The 18,662-nt window shown below is 38.7% G+C and overlaps 2 protein-coding genes across 2 annotated transcripts in view; both read left to right on the forward strand.

The window, feature by feature from the left end:
* Positions 1–1,212: 1,212 nt before the first annotated feature.
* Positions 1,213–6,907, forward strand: aqp10a (aquaporin 10a). Its single transcript, XM_041793943.1, has 6 exons — positions 1,213–1,296; positions 4,072–4,198; positions 4,558–4,695; positions 4,799–4,917; positions 5,001–5,218; positions 6,697–6,907. The coding sequence occupies exons 1-6, from the start codon at positions 1,213–1,215 to the stop codon at positions 6,905–6,907; spliced, it is 897 nt and encodes a 298-aa protein (XP_041649877.1).
* A 3,228-nt stretch (positions 6,908–10,135) lies between these two features.
* Positions 10,136–18,662, forward strand: part of atp8b2 (ATPase phospholipid transporting 8B2) — a 39,579-nt gene continuing 31,052 nt past the window's right edge. The window contains exons 1-2 of the mRNA XM_041792731.1: positions 10,136–10,277; positions 14,283–14,353. Of these exons, the coding sequence (XP_041648665.1) occupies positions 14,329–14,353 (25 nt within the window). The 5' untranslated portion in view covers positions 10,136–10,277; positions 14,283–14,328. The remainder of the gene's footprint in view (positions 10,278–14,282; positions 14,354–18,662) is intronic.

The following is an 18,662-nucleotide window of genomic DNA, read 5'->3' on the forward strand; positions in this document are numbered from 1 at the left end:
CCTAAATTAAAGTGCTGCTTTTCATTCTTTCTTCCAGCAGAGGGAGACAGCATGATATATTATCCACCAGTTTGCAGTAAAAAGTTTAGCAGAGAAGAGTCTGCAGCAGGTTAAAGGTATCTTTCCTCTCACACATAATCAGACAGAGATACTCTTCTAAAGAAGATATGATAAGATAAACTGTTACAGCCTGCCGACAACTATTTTTACAATCACATCCATCAAGATTTACAATCTAGAGAGATAGTTTTTTCACTTTTAAATCAAAAAAGTGTCTGTTTTTTTCATGAAAAATGGAAGAATTGAAATCAAAGCTTTGCTCAGGTGATAGCTTGGGACTAAGCACTTTTCCCTGCATATTATCTTATATCAACACTATCTTTGGCCCAAAGTCACATTTTTTGAAAATTATCAGCAAAATTTATGAGCACTTCTGTCCAGTATTAATCTTACATAATCAACAAAGAGTCCAGAGTTTTCTAAGAGGGGTTATGGTGACACAGTACTCCTTGATGGTAGGGAAGATTGCTTTGGTAAAACTGTTTTTTCATGACTCTGATCATTACATAATGTATGAGACCTTTTACCCTCAAAGTTTCTTATGCGTACTTTATTTTTTTCTCTCTCAGAATAACCTGGTATTAGCACTGGATTTGAAAGGTTCCTAAAAAGGTTTTTTCTTTTTTTACAGAAATTCAACTGGTGTAAAAGTTTTTTTTTTTTTCTTGTCAGTCTATGTACCATTTATATCAATTGAATTAATGCAGCTTTCTCTCACATGGATCTGAGACAGATTGATCACTGTTCAAGCTGAATTTTAGGGACTAATAATCTGGTGTCTTCAGTTTGTATTGAGTCAGTATTCTGTCAGTCTTGTCAACAGATAATGTGCCTGTTTATGACCTCTGTTCATATAACTCTGAGGCATATTACGCTCTCTGCTATAACCAGTCCTCAGAGTGTTTCAGCCCAATAAATGAGTAACTGTGTTTGACCAGCTGTAGATATGGCAGAGACGTGTAGAGGTGGGATACAGTCAACGAGTCCTCAGATGCTCAGTGGGAAGTTGTGACAGAAAAAGGTCATATTTTGGACACTGCTATCTTTTACAACATCTGCTTGAGGACAGAGGTAGACAGACCACTGGCTGGTCTGTGCAGAAAACTCGGACAGTTTTCAGTTTGAGATGAGAAGAAGGGTTCGACTCCAGTCATGTTGAAGAAACGTACTTTGAGAGTAAGGAGCGCTCTGGTGAGAGAGTGCATGGCTGAGTTCTTGGGAACTTTCATCCTACTGGTGAGTGACACTATTTCACCTGATTTCTCCGAGTATAATCAATATTCCCCCAATATTGAAAAAGGTCTTACTTTGTACATTTTCCCCAAATCCTTTGCCTGCATTGGATGGTAATGCAGTTATTGTTTTTTAGTTGTTTTGCTTGTAAAGAATCTATAATTTATACTAGTATATAATTTATTATATTTTATTAAACATGAGATCAATCACGGGGTAACCTTTGTGTAAGGAATTATATGTCAAGGATCATTATTACATCTTTTAAAGCTCCTGTGAGATCTGTTGCTTTTCATGATTAAGGCTGGGTTTAATATCAATGACTCTTTATGACTTACAATAGCAAACAATGTCATCAACAAGACTCATATTGAAATCAGTAACTGTATATTTTTTTATTGCTTGAAGCCACTTCAGTGTAGTAGTCACAATTTCATTAATAATTCATTTGTTATCTTGTCCTTTTTAAGCACTGTCCTTGATGATGTGGTTCTTATCTGGCTGTTTTATTGTTGTCCATACTTCAACACCATTGTAAAGGAGGCTTCTACCTCAGTGTGTTTTCTGACGATTTGAATAAAGTAAATGAATGAATGGATGAAAATGAAGAGATTAACAGCATGCTAATGAAAAACTTAGATTTTCTACAATAACCATGATAAATTATTGATACAGCTGGCCTTAAGAGGCAGGAGGACATTTTTTTATTAAACATTTTTAGTGCCAAATCAGGAAAGAAATGTGATGTAACACTTTATCTGCAGGGGTGATTAATTCAACACAAACTGAAGATTCTTCACAGGAACATTAAACTGACTAGTGGCAATGTCAGTAAAGATTTTCAGGTTTAAACTGTTCTGGTTTGATGTCCATACGTCGGTTCTCCCTTGTACAAAGAGTCAAAATGATCCCCCTTCATGTAACCCCTAAAATAAATACAAATGATACAATAGAACAAGATGCAATACAATAATACACAACACCATATAAAATGATACGATGCAATGAGATACAATATCATGCTACATGATACGATACGATGAGATGTGATATGATACAATGCAATGTTACGTGATAAAATACAATACAATATGTTTGGATATAATAAGATATGATACAACACAATACAATGAGATACAATGCAGTTCGATACCATGCAATGTGATACGATACAAAACGGTATAATATGATACGATATAATGCAATATGATATGATGTGATATGATGAAATGCAATATTATATGATGCAATGCGATACAATGCATACTATGTGATTCATTACAATGTGACATGATACAATATGATGTGATATGATACAATGTGACATGATGTGATGCAATCTGGTACGATCCGACAACAATACATGAGGATACAATACGAAACGATACCATGCAATACAATGTGATACGATATGATGCAATATATAATACAATATGATATAATACAATATGAAGTGATAAGAACCCATACGGTATGATGACAAACGTTATGATACGGTATGAAATGATGAGGTTTGATAGGTTACCATGAAATGCTATTTGATACAATATGATACGATACAACATGATGCAAAACGATACAATGTGATGGGATGGGATGCAGTACAATAGGATACCATACAGTAAGATATGATGTAATAAGATACAATGAGATACAATGCAATCAGAAAAAACATATGATGAGATACGATATAATGCAACGTGATACAAAATATTACAAAATATGAAATGATGTGATGCCATACAATGCGTTATGATATGATACAATACAATGCAATAGGATAAAATATGATGTGATAGATTATATGAAACACTTTATTATCCCCATAGGGAATTTTGTCTTTGACTGAGAGCGCTGCACAACTGAATTACACACTAAATTTGACTAATCCTGCTGCTCATCGCTAGACCACTTTTTTTAAATTTATAATTATTTTCATAATTGCTTAATTCAAGTCATCATTGTAAGTATGATTAAAGTGGTAAATTTTGCAACAGCAACTTGTACAGACTTTTAAAAAGTAGCAGTGCTGGGCAGAAAACTTGTTCTAAATGCATTTTATTAAAGGGAAAAACCGTCAAGCATTTATTTGATATTGTGTTTTTCAATTTTCTGAATTATGAGGAATTCAGCCACAAACCTCAGTTTTTCAACCATTGATCCCAGCCACATTGTGTTCATAAACAATAATTGATAAGAGTAAAATAAAATTATGGCTGCAAAAGAAAATCATGAACAACATTAAGAAATGGTCGGTTCATTTTGCCCACAAGACAACACAAGGATACAGAATTATACTTTAAATCAGATCCTGACTGTTACAGTATATGACATTCTGTTGCCAAAATCTTTAAAATTACTTATCTTTTTCCAAGAAAACTTACATTAAGTAATACACCCCAATAATAGAACAAAAAACCTCAGAATTACTTGCAGCCCATACAGATATGCTTCATAAACATATCAAATAACAGTTTATGAGTCTGTCATCTCATTTGTGGAGTTCATAGTCAGACTTTGTGATGTATAGGGAAATCCCAGTCCATTACAAAGTCATTAGGGATGAATTAATTCACATAAATAGCCACATGTGTTAAGTGCTTAAAGAGTTTGACCTATAAATGATTAATCCAATACTGAGAAATTAAAATAAAACAGAGCATGTATACTTTCCCTGGAATCTTTTCAATAGGCTTTCTATATTCCTGGGGTATAGAAACCACAATATTTTTCCTGACATTGCATGCTTTCTCTTTGTTCTCTCCCTGTGCTGTGAAGCTGTTTGGCTGCTCTGCTGCTGCTCAGGTGAAGACAAGCAGAGACACTAAAGGTCAGTTCCTGTCAGTCAACATGGCTTTCTCTGTGGGTGTGATGTCAGCTATGTACCTCACCAAGGGCATCTCAGGTAAGATCTTTTACTCAGCGCAATATCACACTCTTAAGTGACATCCTTAAAACATTATCATACAGTAAATCACTATGGCGGGATTCTATTTGCTGCCCCACACTGATTTATGTCTCCTCCATTAATGCAGTCATCCTCTGGTCTCAGCATGCTAGATTTATCACACTAATAACTGCTGCTCTCTATTCTGGCTCTTCAAGGCCTACACTCTCCACCACGACACAACTCTTAGTTGACACACTATATGGCTACAAATAATCAGAGATTTCATTACTGTCCATTCCCTCTCTCACAGTAATTCACTTCTGTATTCTTCCTTCCTGTTTCCCTCTCTCTTCATCTCCTTTGCTTCTCATTAGGTGCTCATCTGAACCCAGCAGTGACTGTGAGTTTCTGTGTGCTGGGTCGGGTGCCCTGGGGACGCCTGGTGCCCTACAGCCTGTCACAGCTGCTTGGGGCTTACGTTGCATCAGGGCTTGTCTACTTGGTGTACTATGGTCGGTCCTGTCTGGTCTTTTTCAAACTCTTTTTCATCCACACACACACACACACACACATTTTTTTTTCATTTTTACATGTTTTTTTTTTTTTTTGTCTCAGATGCTATAATGGATTTTAGTGGAGGAGTACTGACTGTCTATGGTCAAAATGAAACAGCATCCATATTTGCCACATATCCCTCTGAGTTCATAACTTTGGGCAGGAGTTTCCTTGACCAGGTCAGTGAGTAGAAGCCTCCTTACTTTGTTTAACTCTTTTGCACATCTCCTTCACTGAACTCATTATCTACACTTTTAATTAGGTAGTGGGCACAGGCATGCTCATGTTGTGCATCCTCTGTTTGGATGAAAAGAGGAACACACCCGCTCCCACAGAGCTGATTCCTCCTATCGTGGCGGTGATTGTTTTGGGGATCTCCATGTCAATGTCAGGTAACTGTGGTGCTGCGATAAATCCAGCACGAGACCTGGGACCACGCCTCTTTACACTGACTGCAGGCTGGGGGACCGAGGTCTTCAAGTAAGTGTCTTATCTACCAGCACATATCCAGAGCAGTAAATACATAAAACTTTTTTAAGTTGATAACTTAGGAATGTATTTATTTTAAATTGAAATGTTTCATGAAAAAATAATTAAATCAGGCTATTAGAATAATGTTTGAATATAAAAAAGTATTTGTTTTACAGTTCCAACAGTTGTTTGACCATGTGTTTCTTTAGAAAATCCTGCATGTCAGGGGTTATCAGACTTAAGCTTTGTCTCCAGTGGGATCAAAGAACATGAAGAGTCAGCTGATTAGGACAGGGTGTTTGATACATGATGCAACCTGTTACTCAGTATGATCTGATAATCTTGTTACTTCACTTTACTTCCGATACAGTTCAGTTATTAGAGTAGCAACTTTTTCAAAGCTGCATTAATAAACCTTTGACTCCCAGGGGGTGGAAAAACCACTAGACAGGCTGACAGACACATATCCCTGACATACACAGGCATCATACTCACATGGCAGCCATTTCCCTCTGATGTCATGCTCCAAGTGGGAGGCTTCAATTAAATTAACTGCTAATAAACAAGTCATAATCATAGTTTTCTTAAATAATTATTTACAAGCTTTTGGCTCCGTTAGTAACCTGACAAGCCAGATGGATGTGTGAAACACATCCATCTGGTAAATCTCTCATACACAGTGTTTGGGAAAGGGCTGAGGCTTTGGAAAAAAAAAAACCTCTGAGCGTGATTGAATGAAGGTTCTGTCTGTCATATCTTTACAGGCCAATCAGAGCAACAAAACACGTGACGTAGCCGCTACCGAGGAGTAAATTCCATTAGGACTGCATAATGCGAACCATGGCGACTGTAGACATGTCAGTACACGACTTTTGTCGTTTTTTAAAAAGAAAACAACTCAATGCTGTTCTTTGATCTTCTTTAAACAAAGAAATGTCATCAAATTCTGATAAAACTGGTGCTTTAGCAGCATCCACGCTAATGTCTTCAGCACTGCATCGGCCTCTTGTTGCTGCTTGCTTACAGTACGTCACGACTCCACTGCACCCGAAAGTATTGCCCCTCAATGCTGTTTGGTCCTGTAACTTTTTAATGGTTCAGACGGGAGCTTTGCAAGATCGATTCACCAGTGAGAAACATAGAAACGGTCGTTTTCATCTGCTTTGCACGGTTACTCCATTATCAAATGGAAAATAAAGGAACAGTGAAAACCAGAATGGGAAATGGAAAGTGCGGCAACAATACATTTAACTCTTAAGGTACTGTTGAGTAATAGCTAATATTCAATCACTCTCTCGCTTATGTCATTGGATCAGGTTGTGGCTCTATTTTCCCCTACTCCCTCATTTTCATGCGGGAAGAGAGGAGAAGGAGACATGTGGTGTCTTGCAGACACTGTTGGCATAATGATTAATCACATCTTTATGGCTACATGCACTTGACCTATAAGGAATATGTCTCTAAATACCTTTCTGTCTGCTCTCTAGGTGTTACAACTACTGGTTCTGGGTACCACTGGTGGCCCCACCTATTGGAGGTGTAATAGGATCATTAATGTATTTAGTCTTCATTGACTGGCATCTGCCTGACCCAGACCTTCCTGAGAGTCTCTCCACTCTCTCCACCATCAGTGACAAAATCAAGCAGCCCAGCACGACATGGGACAGCAGAGAGGAGTTAAAGGCTGCACATTTATAATGTTACTGTAAATATTAACCACACAAGGCTGCTTTTTATCTGTCAAGATGCTCAAGCACATCTGCCGATCCTCTATCGAAAAAACAAAACAAAACACAGGAACTTCTTATCTATACTCTGAATTCTCTATCTGATGACTTTGACACAGTCAATAGATATGGAGGCAGCTGGAAGAGATATTGATTGTTTAGATGCTGTTTATATTTATGTCTGTATTATTCAAAATACTGGTTTATACTGTAAAATCATTAAACTTTTATTTACTGTCATGAGTTAATAAAATTGATCATGTCTTTCATCTTTTTTTCTATATTAAAAGGTAAAACTCAAATGAATTTAGGCCTAATACACTCCTTTTTATAGTAATCAGATATTATTTATTAGTTTATATTTAAAACCAAAACAAACACCTCCTGGCGCTATTTTCCTATGTATTTGATTTTTATTCCTCCTGGGATTTTTTTTAATTGTTTGGCAGAAGAAGTGGGTCAAAAATCATGGTCCACTTAAACAAAAATACAGGTCACAACCATGTGGTTCCTGATTAGGTTATGTGAGTCCTCTCATCAGTGTTGTAGATTGAGCTAGCCTCTTGAGACCACAGCCCAGAGGATCTTTAAAAGTTTGATCACTGGGCCAGTGTGATTGCTCTTTAAAGGCATGTTCACAAAGGTCAAGACTTTATGAAACTAGTGGCCTGTGTCACTGAACACACCTTTTGACTGCTGTGTAACTGAAGACATCGAACAGTGGCAATCCAGAAAAAAACCTGAACTTATTTCAGTTCATCAGCGTTTTGGAAACACATTAGCTGTCAGACAACATCTGACGTTAGCATTTAGCCCTCCTAGCTATGACGTAGCTAGGAACTGAGCTGTAACGTTCTAGTTTATGTTAGCTAGGAGGTTGTGTCTTCCTTATTACAACCCCTAGCCCTGCAAAAAGCAACACAAGCTTCTTGCCACTTCCTATCTAATGACAAGCAGCTAATTGCAAAATGTTAGCTGATAGGGGAGCAGAGGCATTAATGTTTTTGAATATCTAAATTGTACAGAAGTGACAGAAAACTGGGGTTTATAGTGGCAAAAATTGTTTAAAACAATAGTAAAATGTGGTCAAAACTGGCAAAAATGGGATTTAAAAGCAATGGAATGGATTTGAAAGTGGCAAAAATTGTTGAAAAAAGGGATGAAATGGGGTTAAATATGTCACAAATTGGTATTACTGACAAGAATGGGTGGAAAAAAATGGTTAATGGCTAACCTAAAGTTTAATCTGATTTTGTTTTGAAAGTCTCATGTGTATTACTGTTCTGGCAGATGCTGCGTCTCACAGTAATGGTCTCCAAGAGGTGCTGTCTAAGATCTAAGGTCTGCGACTATACTATCTTGGGAAGGGGGATTTGCTTCAAACTGAACAAATGTCCACTCTGACTCAAGGAGCAGCTGATTCCATTATGGAGGTCAAAGATCAGAGGTCAAAGTCTTTGGGCCTCACAATCATCCCTTGCTTGTCAATGAGATACCTTAACAAAACTTTGAGGGATTTTCTTTAAACTTTGCAGAATTGTCTATACTGACTAAAGGATTACTTTAGTTGGAGGTCATAGGTCAAAGTGGCTGGGCCTCATGTTAACCCTTGTTTGTAAAAATGAAAACTTGAGGATGCTCAGTTGGATTTTCTTCAGACTTAGCATGAATGTCCACTCTGACTTAAAGACTCTGTAAAGTGAAATCCAAATTTTGTGTCTTAACACACTAGACTGGAATGTGGTTGCTGTAAACATGTGAAAACACTGAGATCTACATGTGACTGAATTCTGGATTCAGACTGTTAAAAAGTTTTTCACCTCTCTCCTGGCTTGGTTTCATGGGGGCAGGGCCAATATGTGAACTCATGATGTGATGAGCCCAAAGTAGGGAACAACCCCGCCCCTCTAACACTACAATATGAAATTACAGAGCAGTTCATCTCAGTACAGTCTGTTGTTAGCTGATGTCACTGCCTTTATTGAAGTTAACAGTCAGTTAAATGATGTTTTTCTGCTCATTATGAGCTAAATTTGCCAAATCTATCAGCCACGGTGGTCTATGGATCATTTAAAGCATCATAACAGAGATTTGGGCCAGAAAACAGACTTTATCTCTTCTTCCAAGGTCAACAAAAGGTAAAGAGACAGGCTAATAGTGGTAGTGCTTTCCCCAATTCAGATTGTAGCATTTTTTTTAATTCGAAAGGATCATATTTCTCCTGAGTGGGCGTGGCTTCAGCTCATTCAATAGACACGCCCACACCATCCTGGAGCAGATTTTATTGCCTCATTTTTCATGATTTTTAAGCTTAATTTTATAAACTTGGAGATTTTTAATTTGACTGAAATTTGACCTGGGGGTTCATAACACAGTGACCTGTCATACAACAAACCTAAATACAGATTTATTTTCACTTTACATGGTCTTTAGGGATAAAGTTATATTATTTGAAAGTATAAGGTCAAAGTATTTTGGCCTTATGTTTATTTTTGTTTGTCAACAAGAATATTTATGGGGCTTTTCTTTAAACTTTTCACTAATACCCATTCTAACTCGTGGATAAAATCAATAGATTTGGAGGCACAAGGTCAAGGTTGAAAAACAACCATCCTGTCTTCTTGACCCACCACTGCTTTTTCACTGCCCAGCAGATTTACAGTAGTCTTATACAGATGTGGCACAGGTTCCCATGGAAACATTACAGTAATGTACATTGTGTTCAAACAGATCTTGCAGCCTTATGCAGTAGACATAGGCTACAATATGTTGTAACAGATAGTGCTGACAGAGCAGTAGAGGGCGGTGTGACATCAAACTGACAGAGAGAGAAAGAAACCACATGGCTAATGGTAAAATGTACTATTCAGGCTATGAAAGGACAGGGGTTAAGAGTAGCTTGAGGAAAAAGTATGTAAAAAATAATAGCATGAGTTTAATTCAGCAACAAATAAAATAAATTTAAGAGTCCAAACGTAAGAAATAAAGATTTGGACACCACCATTCTTTCAAAAATGTCATATGTTCTTGGATGTTCTGTAAATACTTGAGGAGATGGAGGTGGAGCAGGTGAGCGCTGTGCAGCCCCTCTTTCTCCCCCCTCCTCCTTCCTCCTCCTCCCCTCTCCCATCCCTCTGGCCGGAGCCTCCCTCACCTCGACACGGTACCTCCACCAGCACATCCCCGGTCCCTGATTCACTCCCCCACCACCTCCGTGACCGCCTCTCATGCCTCTCAGGCCAGTTCCGCCAAGTGAAGCCCGAAACCTCAGCATGACCCCGGCGAGGGGAGCAGCGAGCATACCCCCACCAGGAACAGATTTACGACGCTAACTTGTAAAGGTAGGTGTATGTTTTTCCTGGTCTGGTAGCTAGCCGACCCCCCCGTCAAGCATGGCTAGAGCAGTCTGACTTTTTTTATCAGCCGAAAGTATTGATGTGCTATCGGTTTTCATTATGAGGCTTTCAGCTCGCATTACTGCACCTCGACTATGTGATTTACAGTAAAGCTGCTTTCTTCATACACTTCATGGTTTCAGGAGGATTTTCAAGTTATTGTTGCCCGAGAGTCATAAGTCAAAGTGAAAGCTGGTCGGCCACATTGTGCTTCCCCTAATGCATCCCCCTGTACTTATGTTTTACTTCATAGTTCAAAATGAGCAACTTGCCAGTGAATTTAGACTTTTATTGTTGTACTGTACTTCTGTGTACTTCCTTTTGAAAGTACCTGACCTACCTGCAAATCTAACACCCTTACATGCTGTAGAAACCACAAAAAATACTGTAGCATTCATTAATAGACCAACGTATGGTGTCACCTATCATTAAACACTTCCTGATTATTTCAAGACAGTAATGGGTTTATATGAGGCATAAACTGAGCTGAGCACAAACAAAACAACAGTAAACAATATGTCCACCTTATAGATATTTATAAATACACTTTAACACAAATACAATACAATTTCCTCCCTAATAAAAATTCTACATATCCTCAGAGCAGGCCAGTCCTATAATGATTTTGTCCATTACATGATTTAGCAGTGTAAGAGTTATTCTGGTCTTTTACTGTTCTCTGCTTCATGAAGTGACCTACAGTAAACTTGTTGTCCATTTTAACCTTACAGCTTGCAGATACCATTAGAAACTTTATTAGGATCTTTTATTGACACACATCAAAGGGGATTAAACTCAGTGATTTAATTACTTCTTATATAAAACCCACAACATGCACTCGGAGTGGAACAAATAAGCGCATCATAGTTGAGTTTAACTTAGTGTTTTTCTTGCTCCATGTTTCAGTTTGGTTTCTGTTACCTTGGAGTTTATGCAGTAGTGGGTTCATTTTTTTTAAAGGTTTATTTTTGGGCATTGTTGTGCCTTTATTAGACAGAGAAGGATAGTGGATAGAGTCGGAAACAGGGTCAAGAGTGGGGGAGAGACATACGGTAAAGGGCCTCAGGCCAGACTTGAACCTGGGCCGCCCGCGTACATAGGTAGCGCCTTTAACCACTAATCCACCTGCTCCCCAGTGGGTTCATTTTTACAGAATTTTATACAGATATGAAAAATCACCAGGATTTTTAAAGAACAACTGTCACAAAAAGGACCGTGGTATCCTTGAGTCAATTCTGGACCTTATTATGCAATTGCTATGAAAGAAATGGACATTGCTGTATTGTAGGGATGAACTTATAAAAAATGTACATGAACCGAAACATTTTTACATTTCATGGAACAAATTTACATTAGCAAAACACTTTTACAAATGACAAAAAAAAAAATTAAAAAACAAATTGACACAGCACTCAATAAAAAAGCTAAAAAGTCTCAAACACTTGTACAAAACTTGAAACAAATAAGCTTATACATGGTCTGAAACACTTTTACAAAACTTGAAAGAAATTTACAAAGTCTGGTGTAAAATAACAAAGTCTGACACAAAACTTGATACAAATTTTCAGAATGCTGATACAAAATAACAAAGTTTGAAACACTTTTATAAAACTTAATCTTTGTTACTTCTGACTTTTGGTACATTTCCTTTACATAAGGTTGTTTGTAGATTTGTTTCAGAAGTTTGAGAAGTGTTCTACTACTTGTGAATTTGTCTCAGCTTATGTAGGTGTTCTGTGTTTTGTAAAATGTACGTTAAAAATTTGAACTGAAGTTCCTAGTTTTTAATTTGTTTCATGAAATGTAAAAATGTTTTGTTATGGCTGATTCAGACCTCATAATTTAGTATTGGATTTTTTTTTCTTAATTTGTTTGGTTAAATAAAGATTTTAAAAAATCTGTTATCGGTAAAAGTGTTTTGCTGATGTAAATTTGTTTTATGAAATTTTTAAATGTTTTGGTTACTGTAAATTTGTGTCAAGCTTTGTGAAAGTGTTTCAGACTTTGTCATTTTGTTTGCACTTCCAGGCCACTGTAGATAGATGGAGAAGAGCTGACTAAAAATACCAATAAATACAATCAACACTAAAGACTTGTACTAACCTGGTGGGGAATGTAATCCTCCCAGTCCAGGCCAAAGACATGATGACATAGTTTTAAAGTATGTATTCAGATATGATCTTGACTTTTTTCCACAATTTTATATTTGTTTTAATACAGAGGTAGAGTACTTAAGCTTTCAAATCCCATAAGACTACAGATAAAAGTATTTATATTACAGGGGGAAGGTGACCCTAATGTAAAACATAAGCAATGCTACAGGAATGCTTCAAGACATAAGAAAATGAAAGCTACCCTGTGGCTATCACGTAAACCTTAGTATGAACGAGAAGTTTTGTTTAGGAAGGGATCAGCGTGCCTTCAATGCAGGGAAAGTACATCAACAGTCTCAGTTTTACTTTGAGGTCTATAATGTTTTATCTGCAGCAGTGTTTCCCATAAATAGGCTAGACATGGGCAAGCCACCCAGGTATATTTAATGCCACCCAAGAATTTTGTCTTCCACTTTTTCTTTATAGAACTCAATCTGTATGCTTGAAAGAGATATTCACTGGTAAATGCACTGATTAAAGTGCCACGGCTTGTGTTACAATGATGCCGCCTTTTCAACATCTTTCTGCAGCCAATACCAGCCTGTACTCTTGCACTCTGGGATGATGGCTGTGATATGCTGTGTCATCAACAATAAGCTTTCACACACACAGCTCACCTGCTATGATTACAGAACATCGAGTGAAACATTTAAAAAGGAGAGTGATGTTATTTGAGCGTCTTTATACAATGTACTAGGAGCAGAAATACAAAAAATCTAACAAAAAATGAGGCAAGATGGGATGACCATGCTTACCTGCTGTAAAATTAACAACAGTACATACATGCCTTATTGAGATTCTAGTTACTTCTTAAACATGCCCTTAAACTTTAACCAGAATCCAGTGAGAGACAGAAAAAAATCTTGCCCAGAGGCCAAAAATTTTTTTCAGTATGTTCCTGGTGTTTCTAGCTCCTGGGCTTCAGACATTGTGTCATAAAGCTGCTGCAGGGCAGGTCTCAGAGGTTAAACAAGGCGCCAACCACAGATGGAGCACTAGAAGGAGGGAGGGAGGTGACAACTGAGAGACTGAGGAGAGGAGAGAGGTGAGAGAACATGGCAAACAACCCTCATGCCCTGTCTCCAGGCTCAGTTAAAGGTTTCAAACACAGAGCAGAGAGTGAATAGATAGAAAGCAACAAAAGCGAAGAGTGTATGACAGCAAGAGGAGACGACGGTGGTAACTGTAGCTGAAAGCTGATCGGCCAAACTTGAACGGAGAGCTGCCCTTTCTCAGAAGTATTGATCGGGGGCTCACTGCCTCGAGACCCAGTCTGCCTTACTGTTTGTCCCTTCAAGTGTGGAAGATAAAAATGTATGCAACCATGTCTGTCATCTCTCAAATCTTCTCTGCACAGTTACCTAGCCTGTATAAAACAAAGAATAAAAGCAGTGAGGTTTGGGATTTAAACAGGTCAGCATAAATGGAAAGAGAGGGGGGAAAGAGAACAGAGGATAAAAAAAGACCATTAATGTTGTTGTTGGATGACTGAAGTGAATCTGGTTGCTCAGGGAGTGCTCTGCTAAATGTCATTTCCTCATTATAGCTTTAACAGATCAAACATGGCTCTCTTGTGTATTGGACTGAATGTCAGATTGATTTAAACTTGCTCTGCATGAGGTAAATATATGCACACCAAGAAACCACAAATGGGAACTATTCTCTGACATTTTGTATCAGAGGTACATAAACTGTGTTTTCTTGTTCCCCACAATATCCACCTCAACCTTCCTCTCTTAAACCCTCACTCCTTGGTTCCTTTTTTCATAATTAAGGCTCCTCTTCTTTTCTTCTGCAGACAGTCTCATGGGCCATAGCAGCAGGAGGACGCCAGCAGAGCGGAGATGTTCAGAAAGAGGCCTCTTCCAGGTCAGTGTCTGAGACTAAACACATGAATCACTTTAACAGGCCCTCAGATAACCTTGTTCCCTGGTATCATTGGTCTTGATGCCGCAGTTAAAATTAGATAAGTCCAGTCAACTGCAAAGTTACATCAAATGTTTTCGCCTTAAATGTGAAAAAGGTCAAAGGGCACTCTATGCTTTTTAGAGACCCAACAGTTCCCACAAATTCACATCTTAAGCAAGCAGCTTGAATGTCAGCAAAAAGCAAGGATAAAGAGGAAGCACCCAAAGACAGTATAAAAATGGAAGTGGCCACTGTGACATCAAACTTTCATTTTTAGTCTGTTGTTCAGTATTGTGACCCTTGCAATGTTGGATTTCTGTAGTCAGTGATGTGTAGGCAAACACCAAGATATCAAAGCTTTTCAGACTGCAGCTGCTCACAGTGCAGGACAGATATGTGAGAATTTCTTTACAAAAATCTTTAAAAGAAGACAGCACTGAAAGATGTCTGTGAGGTTAGTTCCGTGACTGTTTTAACTGAGGTGACATTTTGCAAACAGACAGCTGCACCAACCGTGCCCTAATTTTTTACAGGCCTCACTGAAAGTCTTAATCAAGGATGGAAAGAGTACAAACATTTTCTACTCAAGTAAAGGTGTGGTTGCTTTTCTTGAATTTTACTTCAGCAGAAGCAAAGTTACAGGTCCATAAATCTACCAGAAGTAAAAAGTAGGTCATTTAATGTTACTAAGTAGGTATTTTTAGTACCTGAGGGGGTTGAAAAGTACTGTGTAAGATGATTTTTGCTTCATGTGAAAAAAAAGAGGATTTTCAACAATTTATTCAATTAAAGGCTGATATTTTTGGTAAAGTTGCAAGGCAACCACAATTTTTGGATTTACTGTAGAAACTATCCCTCGAGTGCCCCCTTATTCCTTGAAACAAGAAGTGTCATGGTCTTGATTTTGTTATGTGGTGTGTTTGGATTTTTCAAGTAAGTTGTGCATTTTTATCTCTTGGACTTTTGTTAAATTGTTTTTGTTTTTGTCCAATCTGCAAGTGTCTTTTAAGGACTGAGTTTTAGGTCTGGGCTACAGTTATATACCAGTTTTGGTTATAATGAATTTGTTAATAACGACAAATTGAAAAAATCCTATACCATGCATCCCTAGATGGAGTGTAGAATAGTATTTTTTGGGTGTAGGACTGCCATGTGCAGAGTGGACCACAAAAGGAAATAATGCTTTATACACAATGAAGGGTGCATTGCCGGGCTCTGTAAGTCTTTAAAATGGCTAAACAAATCTTTTTTTTTTTTTTTTGTAAAGCTGCTGTTTCTACACTTTGCTGTCTTACTTGCATACTAAAATGTTGTGAACTTGGCTTTTCTGGGCTAGTCCATACACACTGCAGTATGTTGCATTGATTTTTTTCATCCTTGGGGACAACTCTCATCTTTACTGTCCCTCATGGCTGCTCAGCTCCAGTGAAAACAGGAATAACACATAGTTTTATTAGTATAAATGTGAATATTTCATTTAGAACTGACATTAGATTTAACTTGTTTACTTTAAAGGCATAGTGTAAATGTTTAATGTGTACCTATGATGGTGGTAATAAGATAAGATAAGATATTCCTTTATGGGTGGTAATCAACACCAGTAGCCTATTTGTTTTTTCGTGTGCCACTTGTGTACCACATTGGTGCCATTTTAATGACTTTTCTGTTTTTGTTTATCTGGTATGACAAGATAAAGTAATGTAGCCTATAGGGGGACGTGCGTATGTGATATGTAGAGTCTTTAATGTCCTGGCACGAGGCTGGCCTGGCCGCGCCGCACGTGCTCAGGCACCTGCCTGGACCTGCCCACTGCAGTGCACCTTCTCCTTTTACACGCACACGATACTGGGCAGCTGCACGAGCCACTATTGCTTTGAACGCGCTTTGGTAGATCCAAAATGGCGCCCCGGTTTCCTCATCCAGCCGCTCGCTCAGCTGAGGGATCCCTGCAGAGGCGGTTTCCATGACAACGGCCATCAACCCAGGAGCCTATAGGCTATTACGTAATGCTTCCAGGACAGTGTTTATGCTGGATTTGAGACTTTAGTCGATAATGCAGATGGTGCACGTGCACGGCGCTTAATCGATAAGGCGTGAGGTTTGAATTTAAACTTGTGTCTAGTCGCTCCAGACTTCAAACACATTGATAGACATATAACAACATTTTTAAGCTCCTTACGTACTTATATACGTTACTGTAGCAGCCACAGGGACTGACTATGCAGTTGCTAACTGACCTTATTGCGATTAAATGACCTCAATGTGTTTCTGCAGCGGCACGAGAGATAGAGAGAGTGGAGCGAGAGGGGTGTGTTGGAGCGCGCGCATGTGTGAGGCAGCAACAAAGAGGCAGAGATGGGACAGTAGCGCGCGCTCAGTCCAACTTCAGTGTGAAGTTAGTCTCGGAGCTTCACTGTAGCGAAAATGCGGCTGGCTACGGCCCCTGACAACATCAGGTATTTAACGAGAGTTCAGACGTTGACTGTTTGAAAAGGAAATCAAGATGACAATACCGAAAGACATCCCGGAGAAATGGTTCCCTCTCGTTCTCCCGCTGCAGAGACAGAAACAGAAAGGACTGACCGGAACCAAAGCGAAAAAGAGTCGGACAGGTACGAGTTTGTGTAACCAGTCAGGCTAAGGGTCTTCACCTTCACCATCATATGGAGTTTGTTTGTCACAAACCATTTCCCTCTTTCTTTAGTAAAATAAAGATTCATTTTCATCGTCATCCAGACTGAGTTCAAGTCTCATTCCTCACTTTTCCACCACTTGTACCACCTCGTTTATGCTGTTGTTGTAATCATTTGGCTTTTTTTCTGTTTATTTGTAACATAATCCAACATCAGATAAAACATTGTATTTAATGACATGTAACAAATTTGGTTGTTCATGTTTAGACACAATTTATGACTGGTAAACAGTGTTTGTCTCACTTTGCCATCTTTTATTTTGGTCCTACACTTAGAGCTTATGTTTAGTTATGTTTACAAGTGTGACAGAACTTGATTTTATCTGAAGCTGATTTCTGTGTGATTAAGTAAGATGATGTCCTTGTCACTGCAGCTGGAGACATTGATCAGTCTTACAGGCGCCAGTGTCTGCTGTCACCACACTGCCTCATCTGTATCCTTAGTCCTTAACCATCACAAATCACATTGCATGTGCACCTTCATTTGACCTCTAGCTGGCCTGTCTGTCACTGCGTCCCTCTCCATCCTTTTCCAACAAATTAGATCACGCTGTGATTGTGTGTGTGCAAGTGCATGACTGCAGACTATCCCATCTTCATTTAATTAAGTCAGCTGCAGTGAGTGATCACTTCTGCACAGTCTGATCCTGACTTAGCTTTAGTCATAGCAGGGATGGAAGCATTTCCAGTAGTTCAGATTACGCTGCTCTTTGGTCATTTTGTAGTGACTTGAATCTGTGTTCGTCGTGTTTCTTGACTGTGTCACTTATGGAGACATGGGTGGGGGGGGTGGGGGTGGCACGTGCACTCACATGTTCAGACATGGGATGGGGGGGGCTTAAAGAAACAGTAGGTGGATAATAGAGAAAGCTTCAGGGTAAGGCCACTTATTTTCTTTGTTATATAGTATGGTATTAAGTGTATTAGTTGGAATCAATATTTCATGTCTCAGTTGTTTATGTAATCCTTAAATTTGCAGCAGAGTAAGCTCACACCTGAAAGTTTCTCAGTAATGGATCTTTATAGATTTATGCAGACTTGCTGTGCAGCATCTCGTCTGCGTCAGGGCTTTTAATGCCCTTGAAGCTGTCAGACACATTAAACACTTAATGGGCAGTATGCTAAAGATGCTCATGCAGTCAGGTTGGTCAGCGTGCATGGGAGCGCCAGGGACAGACACCACCTGCTCCTGATATCAGGTGCTTGGAAAGCCTCAGCGTCTCTGTGTTTACCAGGCACAAGCATCTCTTCACAGAGGGTTAATGTAGCCCTGGCTGGGCTTGACAGCTAGATCTCTGTGCTACAGAACGACCTTCAGGTAAATGGGAGAAGTGCCAGAGGGAAAGTGAGAGAGGGGGAAAGTATTGGAAGAGTTTCAACAGGGTAGATGCTGGAGTATGATGTGTGCCTACATGATCTGACAAATATGATACTGGTTTATGAACCAGAGCTTAGAAGAGAGGAGATATTATATGACCTCAAACCAGAGTATGTCTATAATATGATGTAACTTTATACTCTCCAAGTCTGATGGCTGTAACATTCTCCTATTAACATAAACGTAAGAAATAGAAAATA

Source organism: Cheilinus undulatus, linkage group 8 (genome assembly GCF_018320785.1).
Source record: "Cheilinus undulatus linkage group 8, ASM1832078v1, whole genome shotgun sequence".
NCBI classification, from domain to species: Eukaryota; Metazoa; Chordata; class Actinopteri; order Labriformes; family Labridae; genus Cheilinus; species Cheilinus undulatus.